Genomic DNA, 12,821 nt, shown 5'->3' with positions numbered 1-12,821 from the left:
AGTGGGAAGGATTTAGAAAAGAATTCTAATACCTTCTAGGTAACGCTATATGACTATACCTATAATACGAGGTATATATATAAGTGCCCTAGTTCTAGTGTATATTATATAAATACCGATACCACTTTCGCGACAAATTTAAAAACAATTACTAGCCGACCTAACAAGGAAATGAGGATAGGAGCCTCTGCTCTATAGAATAGGTCTATAATATAGGAAATAGAGCGGCCGAATTACTCTAGAAGATCGAAGCCCGCGATCTAGAAGGTATCACGGTAGTTCTAAAACGAGCCTAGCCTAGGTACTATAGAATAGGACAAGATATATAGGACTCGTATAGAAGTAACGACTACCTCTACCACGTAGACAAAAAGAAATTGCGGATCTAGGAGCTTTAGATAAAGCTATAGCATGTACGACGGAAAGTAGAACGGACCTAATGGTAGGAAGCTGTAAGCACTTAATAGCTCGTAGAAATAGGTACGATTGACGAAGCCGCTATTAGCTAAACAACCGAAGAGGTTAGCACTAACCTAGGAAACGGGTCAGGGCCCTTCGAGGGGCCCGAAAACTATTAATGCCTATATAGTGGCGAGTAGTAGCATAGTATAGGAGGAACTAGCGTAAGAGACCACTATATCGAGACCTCCTAGTAGAAATATAGGAAATTACTATAATCCTTAGACGACGGTAGTAAGACAAGTAACTATAGATAATAGTATAATAGAGATAGTATAAAATGCTTATACTAGTAGATAATAGAGTAGAGATAAACCTGATTTTGCCAATACTTATAAATTAGCTACAGATACCCTAGAGAATGAAGCAGAAGTATAGTATAGTCAAAGGGCCATTTCTAATATAATAGATATATAAGGAGACCGAACCAATTAATATCACTATAGTAGGGAAGACTATAGTAGTTATATTTAATATTATAGATATAGGTAACAATAAAGATATAATATTAAGGTTACTATAGTATAAAGATTATAACCTAGACATTAGCTAGAAGAATAGTAGCTACCTATAACCTTAAATAGAGTTATATTTGACTAGTAAGATAGGGAGCGCGTAAGGATCGCAAGCAGACAATGCTCAAGGGAAGGTATATCCTACGGATCCACCGCAAGAGACGGACAGTGGTAGGCAGACTACTATAGACTCTGGAAGAAGCGGCATAACGATACCGACGTTACGATAGGAGGAACGAGCTAAACCGCCAATAGCTATTCTCTCCGTTAACGAATGCGGAATACTATAACTAGAGTAGTAGGTTGAGATAGGAGAAATCGCTAGCATCGCTATAGATGGAACCAAGTTCGTATATTATTAGAAAGCCGAGAGAAGAGACAAGACTAGGGAAGTACCGAAGGAATACAAAGGATATCTAGCATTCGAACCGAAGTATCTAGAAGGATTACTAGAGCACGGCCTATAGGATTACGAGATTAAGCTTAAGGAAGGAGTACGATTAAAGTTCTTTAAAGATTTACTATATAAGCTAGATATAGAACGAAGAACTTAAGCGATACTTAGAAGAGAACCTTTAAAGAGGATATATTTGCCTGTTAATATTGCTAGTAGGCTACCTAATCCTGTTTATACCTAAGAAAGATAGAAAGCTATAGTTATACGTTAACTATTAGCAACTTAACTTGCTATTAGCCTATAACTATATATAGATTAAAGAAGGTAACAAGTGGAAAACGGCCTTTAGAACACCTTATAGCTACTATAAGTACCTCGTTATACTATTTAGACTTATAAACACGCTAGCAACGTTCTAAGCCCTAATCGATAAAGCTATCTAACCCTTTCTCGACAAATTTATAGTATATTATCTTAATAATATACTTATCTTCTCTAAGATAATAGACGAATACTAGAAGTATATAAAAGTAGTATTAGATACGTTATACGTATATAAGCTATTAGTTAACAAGGAAAAGAGCAAATTCCATATTAGGAAGACAGTGTTTTTAGGATACGAAATATCCCTAGGACAAATCCGGATAGAACCTTTAAAGGTCGAAGCTATTAAGGATTAGCTATGACTAACGTCAGTCACAGAAGTACAAAGTTTCATTAGGTTTACGAACTTTTACCGGATGTTTATTAGGAACTTTAGAGCGATTGTACGACCTTTATACGAACTTACTAAGAAGAACGCTAAATTCCAATGGGAAGAATAGCACGAGCAAGCATTTACGTAGATTCGCGATGCCATTACTAAAGATCTAGTATTAGTACTACCAGACCCTAAGAAACTATTTAAGGTGGAAATAGACGCTTTAGACTATACTATTAGAGGATAGTTAGGATAACGAGACGAATAAAGGAAGCTATATCCTATAGCCTTCTTTTTAAAGAAGCTCGATAGACTACGTCTTAATTATCTAATCTATAATGAGGAATTACTTATAATTGTCAAAGCTTTTAAGGAATGGTAACTATACGTTAGTAGTATGATCGAACTAGTATAAGTATATATAGATTATAAGAATTTACAGTACTTTACGACGACAAAGGAGCTTAATAGATAACAAATACGATAGGTAGAATTCCTTATAGAATTCAATTTTAAGATCTGCTATAAGAAGGGCAAAGAGAACGTATAAGCGGACGCCTTAAGCCAACGAACAGATCATATAGAAGAACGAACAGAAATAACGCCACCGTTATTTAAGGAACAAATAAACGGAACGCTATATTACGAAACGTAAATACCTATAGAAGATAATCTACTTGACTCGTTCCTAGAATGTTATATAATCTTTCGAGAAGAAAGGATCGACAAAGTATAGTATTAAGCAATACCCGGACTAGCGGTACCTGACAAAGTAGAAGAAAAAGATAGGAAACTCTAGTACTAAGGCAAAGTATATATCTATAATAAAGACCAATAGCTGTAAATGATTCGAAAACTCTATAAGTCAAAACTTGGAGGATATAAAGGAGTTATAAAAACTATTATATAAGTTAAGAAACACCATAACTTTCTATAGTTAATGATACAAGTTAAGGAAGTCGTATAGAACTATAATATCTATAGTTGAAGCAAAACGGTATAGTATAAGCTATATAGGCTACTCTAGCTACTACTAATAGCTAACAAACTATAGAGTTTAGTTATAATAGACTTTATTATAAAGCTACTAGAATCTAAGGATATAGCTATAGGAGTGACCTATGATAGTATCCTTACTATAGTAGATTGCCTGACTAAATAGGTATACTTCTTCCCGTACAAGGAGTCCTAGATAGCTAAACAGTTAGTAGATATGATCTATTGGCAAGTTATATTAGTATACGCTTGGCTATAAGAATGGATCACCGATAGAGATACTAAGTTCGTATCAAAGTTCTAACAAGCGTTAATATAACGATTAGGCGTTAATAGTAAGCTATTAACGGCATTTTACTTATAGACTAACAGATAAATAGAGCGACTAAACTAAGTTATTAAGTAGTACCTCCATTCTTACGTTAACTACTAGTAAAACGACTAAGTTATACTATTACTAATAGTATAACTTGCCTATAATATAATACTAATAGAAATAACCAAAGTTATACCGTTCTTTATAAACTATAGATATAAAGCAGACCTTAGGTAAGGACTAGAGGTTATAGTGCCAAGAGTAGTAGTCAAAGTAGAATAAATATATATACTATACGAGAAGCTTAAAAAGGAACTTAAGTTTATTAAAACTAAAATAAAGAACTACTATAATAAATACAGGCTCAAGGGACCTTACCTAGAGAGGGGAGACAAAGTCTACCTAATTATACGAAACTTACGAACCAAACGACCAAGTACGAAGCTAGACTTTAAGAAGGTCGGACCCTTTATTATCAAGGAACGAATTTCGACATCTAACTACCGATTATCGTTACCATTATCTATACAATTACAGATAGATATTTTTTATATTTCACTTCTCGAACTAGTACCAAAGAACGCCAAGGTTGCTATATATATCGAAGCAGAGGATAAAGAGGAAAAATAGGATATTAAAGAAATTCTAAATTTATATATTATTAATAGAAAACTATAGTATCTAGTTAAATAGCTTGATTTTAGACTAGAAGATAACTTATAAGAACCTATTAAGAACCTAAATTACCTTAAGAAACTAGAGCAGTTCTACCGACAGAATCTTAACCGGCTATAAGAACCGGCTCCGAAGCCTATTCCCTAGTAGAAAAAGAGGAGAACCTGCTAAAATTAGGACTAGGATCTAACCCGATCGACTCCTAATCGAATACGTCAAAAGCACCTAATGCCTAAGCCTAACTTGTAAGGGTTGTGACGAACCCAGCTCAGACTTCTTCTGAAAGGGTTTAGACGAAGGTAGATTGAGCGGGACAGGCAGGCAGGTCGTCTAAGGGATTCGGTAAAGCCAAAGGGTTTATAATAACACTTAGAGTTGTCTCTTATAGTAATCAGCAATGCTTAGTATAAGTACTGTAATTGTAATTATTACCACTAGTAAACTCCTAGAGTCCACTATAACAAGTGACTATCTACATGTATATATAATCCTAGGATCACTCTTCATCTAGTGATCCTTTGTTATCTGGATTATAGCTACGATAGTGATCCTATAGTGTATAGATCACTTTGCCAAGCGTGATCCTTTCCTGATTGGTCCGTTCGTGCCTGTTGTCCTATTGGCTTGTCGGGGAAGGCGGCTCAGGCGGCGTCCTATATATATATTTCTATGACACGATGCCCTTCCTTTAAGGCTTTCGACCTAAAAGCCTATCTTAGGCCGTTTCAAATAGCGCTAACAACCCTTAGTAAGTTGTCTCCCGTGTTTTCTTCTTTCTTCTATATACTGCTAATAACATGTCTTGTATAGTAAAGCGTTCGATAAAAAGGTCTATAAAGACTAAGGAGCGTATTGCCCTAGCTACTGCTATTAACAAGCTAGGGTTCGAAGTAATGCCTTGTTCTTTTTGTTTTTCTTATAGCCTCTATTGCTATATAATAGAGAGTTCTTCTCGTTATAGCAAATATATTCGTTATAGGAGGTCGTATAATGGTTCTAGGGTTCTAGTCTTGTCTTGTTAGTGTTCCTTTATTAGTATATTTTTCCTATACTGACTTCTGTAGTGTCTTATATTATAGACGAATTAAAGTGCCTTGACTAATTAGAATAAGATGCTAAGGAGGCTCTTTATACTGACCGTAATTTGTTAGTAAAAGCGTAGCGTCGCCTAGATAAGTCTCTAGCTCGTTTAGACCGTATTTGTCATCAAAAGCGATTGTTATTATTTCGAGGGTTGGAGATAGTTTGCCAGGGTCTTGCGTCTTTAGATAAATTAGAAGAGGTAGAGTAGCAGGAATCGGGGGCGGCTCTAGGTGTATAGCTTAATGGTGGCGTTGACGTTATTAACTGGGGTACCGTCTTCGATTCTGTCCCGGTTTTGCCTTTGGTCGATCCGGGTTCTGCTGGTGAAACTGTTCTAGTTTCTTAGGGCAATTTAGGTTTTTAATAGGTTCCTATAAGTTGTCTTCTAGTCTAAAATCAAGCTATTTGACTAGATACTATAGTTCCCTATTAATAATACGTAAATCTAGAATTTCTTTGACGTCCTATTCTTCCTCTTTGTCCTCTACTTCGATATATATAGCAACCTTAGCGTTTTTCGGTGCTAGTTCGAGAAGTGAAATATAAAAAATATCTATCTGTAGTTGTATAGATGACGGTAACGATAGTCGATAGTTAGATGTCGAAATTCGTTCTTTGATAACGAAGGGTCTGACCTTCTTAAAGTCTAGCTTCGTGCTTAGTCGTTTAGTTCGCAAGTTTCGTATAATTAGGTAGACTTTGTCTCCCCTCTCTAGGCAAGGTCCCTCGAGCCTATATTTATTGTAGTAGTTCTTTATTCTGGTTCTAATAAACTTAAGTTCCTTTTTAAGCTTCTCGTATAGTACGTACATTTGTTCTACTTTGACTGCTGCTCTTGGCACTATAACCTCTAGTCCTTGCCTAAGGTCTGCTTTATATCTATAGTTCGCGAAGAACAGTGTAACTTTGGTCGTTTCCATTGGTATCGTATTATAAGCGAGTTATACTATTAGTAATAGTATGACCTAGTCGTCTTACTAATAGTTAACGTAAGAGTAGAGGTATTGCTTAATAACTTAGTTTAGTCACTCTATTTGTCTATCGGTCTGTAGGTGATATGCTGTTGACAGCTTGCTGTTGACGCCTAATTGTTATATTAACGCTTGCTAGAACTTCGATACGAACTTGATATCTCTGTCGGTGATCTATTCCTATGGCCAAGTGTGTACTGATACGACTTGCTAATAGATTACGTCTACTAGCTATTTAGCTATCTAGGACTCCTTATAGGGAAAGAAGTATACCTATTTAGTTAGGCGATCTACTATAGTGAGAATACTATCGTAGATTACCTCTATAGCCGTATCCTTAGATTCTAGTAGCTTTGTAATAAAGTCTATCGTAACTAAACTCTATAGTTTGTTAGCTATTAGTAATAGCTAAAGTAGTCTATATAGCTTATGTCGTACCGTTTTACTTTAATTGCAGATATCATAGCTCTATATAACTTCCTTAACTCGTGTCATTAACTGTAGAAAGTTATAATGTTTCTTGACTTATGCGACAGTCTTCGTGACTCCTTTGTATCCTCCGAGTTTCGACTTATAGAGTTCTCGAATCATTCGTAGCTATTGATCTTTGTCGTAGATATACGCTTTGCCTCGGTACTAGAGTTTCCTATCTTTTTCTTCTACTCTGTTAGGTACTACTAGTCCGGGCGCTACTTGATATTATATCTCGTTAATCCTTTTTTCTCGAAGGATTACGTAACATTCTAGGAATGAGTCGAGTAGATTGTCTTCTATAGGTGTTTATATTTCGTAATATAGTGTTCCGTCTATTTGTTCCTTGAATAATGGTAGCGTTATTTCTGTTTGTCTTTCTATATGATCCGTTCGTCGGCTTAAGGCATCTGCTTATACATTCTTGTCACGGAAATATATATGTAGATGCCGCCTGAGCCACTGGCACGAACGGGCCAATCAAGCCGAAGGAATGATAGACTAATCAGGATAGGATCACGCTTAGCAAGAAGTGATCCTAACAGAGGATCACCGGCTCACGATATAAGCCAGGTAAGCCAGTATAAATGATTACCACGACTGCTAGTAATCCTAGGAATATATATACATATAAATAGTTACTTGTTATAGTAGACTCTAGGAGTTTACCAGTGGTAATAATCACAATTATAGTACTTATACCAAGTATCGCTAATTACTATAAGAGATAACTCTAAGTGTTATTATAAACCCTTTAGCTTCACCGAATCCCTTAGACGACCTGCCTGCTTGTCCCGCTTTACCTACCTCTGTCTAGACCCTTTTAGAAGAAGTCTAAGTTAGGTTTGTCATACGTTATTACTACTCCCTTTATTCTATTATAGTTTAGAACGGAGGTGACTTTGACCTTGACATCGATATAGCTACTAACGTTATGGCCGAATAGCTACTTACTTAGCTTAGTTAACTCTAGTAGCGGATCTAGGAGTTGGACTAGAGAGACAAGGCTGCTTAAGCTCGAATCAAGGAACTTAAGAACCGCGAAAAGTACTTGTAGAAGTTAGTTAACGAGGCCTACACCAAAATCGAAGCACTCGAGGACGCCAAAGCGAAGCGTATTAAGATCAAACTACCTAGTAAATATAGAGGAACTAAGGAGGATCTTATAGGATTCCTAACAAACCTCTAATCCTACTTCCGGCTTAATGATAACAAGTTTCTAGATGACAAAGCCAAAGTTCTCTATATAGCTACGAGACTAGAGGGCAAGGCACTTAGATGGTTTGAGCCTACGTGGAATAACTATCTTACTGAGGAAAACAAAGACAACCGAGATACATTTATATAGGTAGTCTTCTAATCTTATAACCGTTTCGATGAAGAACTTTAGAAAGTTTTTAGTGACAAAGATAAGAAGATTTATATGTAAGAAAGACTTGCTAATCTCTAATAGACTAAGTTAGTAGCCTCCTATACTATATAGTTTAGACAGGATATACTTAAGTCTTAGCTTAATGACAAGGTATTAATATAATTATTCTATAACGGCTTAAAGGAAAAAGTTAAAGACAAACTATATAAGTATAATTAGCCTAAGACTCTAGATAAATATATTACATAGGCTATTAGGATCGATAATTAACTCTATATACGAGAGTAGTAGAAACAAGGCTAAATAAATGGAACTATAGTTAAGGCTAACAATAAGAAAAAGCGAGCATACATTAGTACCTTGTATAGGACGTACCCTAGAGCTATAGATATAAATATAGCGTAGAAGCAGGACTAGAAGAAGATAGCCAAAGACAAGTCTAATATTACCTACTATAACTACAGAAAGAAAGGACACTATAAGCGAGAATGCTGGAGCCTAAAGAAAGAATAGAAACTAACCCCTAGAAAGGAAATTACAGCTATCGACGAAACTACTAAGGACGTTATCGAAGTAGCAGCTACAAGCTATAAAGACAAGGACAGTGACACGGATAGTCTCGGACACGATAGCAACGGTAAAGACAAATAAGCACCGTACTCCGAACTAGTCACTATGGACCTAGAGACAGGTCTCACCAAATAGAATACGGCAGGAAAGTATATACCGCCAATCTCGATTCTCCCAGCCTTGAGGCAGTAGGGTTTTATAGTTATATAGAGGCGGGATAGATCATAGATAACTGATACCTAAGGAATCGAAAGACCTGGACCTAATGCTCTATTCCTCTAGGAACAAATCGAATAGTACTGTAACGAAGTTTTCTAACTTAATATAGAACTATATAAATAGGATAGGCGCTTGACTTAACTTACCTAGTAGAGCGATAAGATAAAGGACGAAATAAGGGAACTCTAATATATTATAGAAGCTATCAAAGGAGAATAGCCTATAATATATAATAGGCCTAATAGCTATACCGAGTATCTTGACAATTAGTAACTTAGTAACAATATATAGAACCTAGAATACTAGTTTATATACGTAAACCGCGGAAAAGACGAATGTATATAGGAAAGCTACTAGAAGAAATACTCCTATATTAGCACTAGAGTACCTATAGTCTATATATAATAGGAAGGATTCGGGAAAGAATTCTAATACCTCCTAGGCGACGCTACGTGACTATACCCTCGACACGAGGCATATATACAAATGCCTTAGTTCTAGTGTATGGTATACGAATGCTAATATCACTTCTGCGACAAATTCGAAAACAATTACTAGCCGACCCGATAGGAAAACGGGGATAGAGGCTTATACCCTGTGGAATAGGTCTATAACATAGGAAACAGAGCGGCCAAATTGCTCTAGGAGATCGAAGCCCGTGATCTAGGAAGCATTACGATAGTTCTAAGACAAGCCTAGCCTAGGTACTACGGAATAGGACAAGACATATAGGACTTGTGCTAGAGCAACGATTGCCTCTATTACGCGGATAAAAAGAAATTACGAATTTAGGAGCTTTAGATAAAGCTATGGCACGTACGACGGAAAGCGGAACAGACCTAATAGTAGGGAGCCGTAAGCACTTAATGGCTTATAGAAATAAGCATAATTGACGAAGCTACTATTAGCCAAACAACCGAAGAGGTTAGCACTGACCTAAGAAACAGGTTAGGGCCCTTCGAGGGGCCTAGAAACTATTAACGCCTACGTAGCGGCAAGTGGTAGCGTAGTATAGGAGGAACTAGCATAAGAGACCACTATACTAAGACCTCCTAGCAGAAATATAGGAAATTGCCGCAATCTTTAGACGACGGCGGCAAGACAAGCGATTATAGATAATAGCATAATAGAAATAGCACGAAATGCTTGTACTAGTAGATAGTAGAGTAGAGATAAACCTGATTTTGCTAACGTTTGTAAATTAGCTATAGATACCCTAGAGAATGAAGCGAAAGCATGGCATAGTCAAAGGGCTATTTCCGACGTAATAGGTATATAGAGAGACTAAACTAATCGATATTACTATAGTAGGAAAGACTATAGTAGTCGTATTTAGCATCGTAGATATAGGTAACGATAAAGATATAATATTAGGGTTACTATAATATAAAGATTACGACCTAGACATTAGCTAGAAGAATAATAGCTACCTATAACCCCGAACAGAGTTATATTTGACTAGTAAGATAGGAAGTATATAAGGATCACGAGCAGACGATACTTAGAGAAAGGCATATCCTACGGATCTACTATAAGAGATAGACAATGGTAGACAGACTACTACAGACTCTAGAAGAGACGGCATAATAACATCGATATCGCGATAGGAGGAACAAGCTAAATCGCCGATAGCTATTCTCTCTGTTAACGAATGCGGAGCACTATAATTAGAGTAGTAGGTTAAGACAGGAGAAATCGCTAGCATCGCCATAGATAGAACTAAGTTCGTATACTATCAGAAAACCGAGAAACGAGACAAGACTAGAGAAGTACCAAAGGAATACAAAGGATATCTAGCATTTGAACCGAAGCATCTAGAAGGACTACTAGAACGCGGCCTATAGGATTACAAGATCAAGCTCAAGGAAGGAGCATGACTAAAGTTCTTCAAGATTTATTACACGAGCTAGATATAGAACGAAGAATTTAAGTAATATTTAGAGGAGAACCTTTAAAGAGGATATATCCGCCCGTTAATATCGCTAGCAGGCTATCTAATCCTATTTATACCTAAGAAAGATGGAAAGCTACGGTTATATGTCGACTATCGGTAACTTAACGAATAGACCGTGAAAAATTGATATCTATTATTACTAATCTTATAGCTCCGAGATCAGTTAATAGGAGCCTAATATTTTACGTATCTTGACTTGCTATCAGCCTATAACTATATATGGATCAAAGAAGGCGACGAGTAGAAAACGGCCTTTAGGATACCCTATAGCTACTATAAGTACCTTATTATGCCATTTAGACTTACAAACGTGCTAGTAACGTTCTAAGCCCTGATTAATCAAGCTATCTAACCCTTTCTTAACAAATTTGTAGTATATTATCTCGACAATATACTTATCTTCTCTAAGATAATAGACAAACATCGAAAGTATATAAAAGCAGTATTAGACACGCTATATACGTATAAGCTATCAGTTAATAAGGAAAAGAGCAAATTCTATATTAGGAAAACGGTATTTCTAAGATATAAAATATCCCTAGGACAAATTCGGATAGAACCTTTAAAGGTTAAAGCTATTAAGAATTAGCTATAACCGACGTTAGTTACAGAAGTACAAAGCTTTATCAGATTTATAAACTTCTACTAGATATTCATTAGGAACTTTAGAGTGATCGTATAACCTTTGTACGAACTTACTAAGAAGAACGCCGAATTCCAATAGGAAGAGCGATATAAGCAAGCATTTATACAGATCCGCGACGCTATTACTAAGGATCTAGTACTAGTACTACTAGACCCTAAGAAGCTATTCGAGGTAGAAACAGACGCTTTAGACTATACTATCGGAGGACAATTAGGATAACGAGATAAACAAGGGAAGCTATATCCTATAGCCTTTTTTTTCAAAGAAGCTCGACGGACCACGTCTTAATTATCCGATTTACGACAAAGAACTACTTGCAATTATCGAAGCTTTCAAGGAATAGCGACTATACCTTAGTAGTACGATTAAACCAATATAAGTATATATAGATCATAAGAATTTACGATACTTTACGACAATAAAGGAACTTAACGGACGACAAATACAATAGGTAGAATTCCTCGTAGAATTTAACTTCGAGATCTGCTATAAGAAGGGCAAAGAAAACGTACGAGCAGACATTTTAAGCTAACAAACGGATCATACGGAAGGACGAACGGGAATAATACTACTGTTATTTAAGGAACGAACAGACGGAACGCTACATTACGAAATGTAGACACCTGTAGAAGATGATCTACTTGACTTGTTCCTCGAATGCTACGTAATCTTTCGAGAGGAAAGGATTAATAAGGCATAGTATCAAGCAGCACCCGGACTAGTAGTACCCGACGGAGTAGAAGAAAAAGACGGGAAACTCTAGTACCGAGGCAAGGTATATATTTATAACGGGGATTAATAGCTACGAATGATTTGAGAACTCTACAAGTCGAAACTCAGAGGATATAAAGGAGTTACGAAGACTATCGCACAAGTCAAGAAACACTACGACTTTCTATAGTTAACGGTATAAGTTAAGGAAGTTATATAGAGCTATAATATCTGCAATTGAAGCAAAACGGCATGATACAAGCCGTATAGGCTACTTTAGCCACTACTAATAGCTAACAAACTATAGAGTTTAATTATAATAGACTTCATTACGAAGCTGCCAGAATCTAAGGACACGGCCATAGGAGTAATCTACGATAGTATTCTTACTATAGTAGACCGCCTAACTAAATAGGCATACTTCTTTCCCTATAAGGAGTCCTAGACAGCTAAATAGTTAGTAGACGTAATCTATCGGCAAGTTACATCAGTATATACTTAGCCGTAAGAATAGATCACCGACAGAGACACTAAGTTCGCGTCGAAGTTCTGGCAAGCGTTAATACGACAATTAGGCGTTAATAGTAAGCAATTAATAGCGTATTACCTATAGACCGACGGACAAACGGAGCGACTAAACCAAGTTGTTAAGCAATACCTCCGCTCTTACGTTAATTACTAGCAAGACAACTAGGTCATGCTATTACTAACAGTATAACTCGCTTATAATACGACACTAACAGAAATAACCAAAGTTACACCGTTC

General features: G+C 36.4%; 1 protein-coding gene across 1 annotated transcript; it reads left to right on the top strand.

Moving 5' to 3' along the window:
• Window positions 1-11,077: 11,077 nt before the first annotated feature.
• MYCTH_2059724 (uncharacterized protein) lies at window positions 11,078-11,287 on the top strand (the record flags this gene model as incomplete). The annotated part of the gene is made up of 1 exon (XM_003661028.1): window positions 11,078-11,287. A coding segment is annotated over one exon (210 nt), but the record flags the coding sequence as incomplete, so codon positions are not given.
• Between the last annotated feature and the right edge of the window lie 1,534 nt (window positions 11,288-12,821).

This window comes from Thermothelomyces thermophilus, chromosome 2 (genome assembly GCF_000226095.1).
Source record: "Thermothelomyces thermophilus ATCC 42464 chromosome 2, complete sequence".
Taxonomy (NCBI): Eukaryota; Fungi; Ascomycota; class Sordariomycetes; order Sordariales; family Chaetomiaceae; genus Thermothelomyces; species Thermothelomyces thermophilus.
Note: the sequence above shows the minus strand (reverse complement) of the source record. Positions and strands in the feature narration are given on the sequence as shown.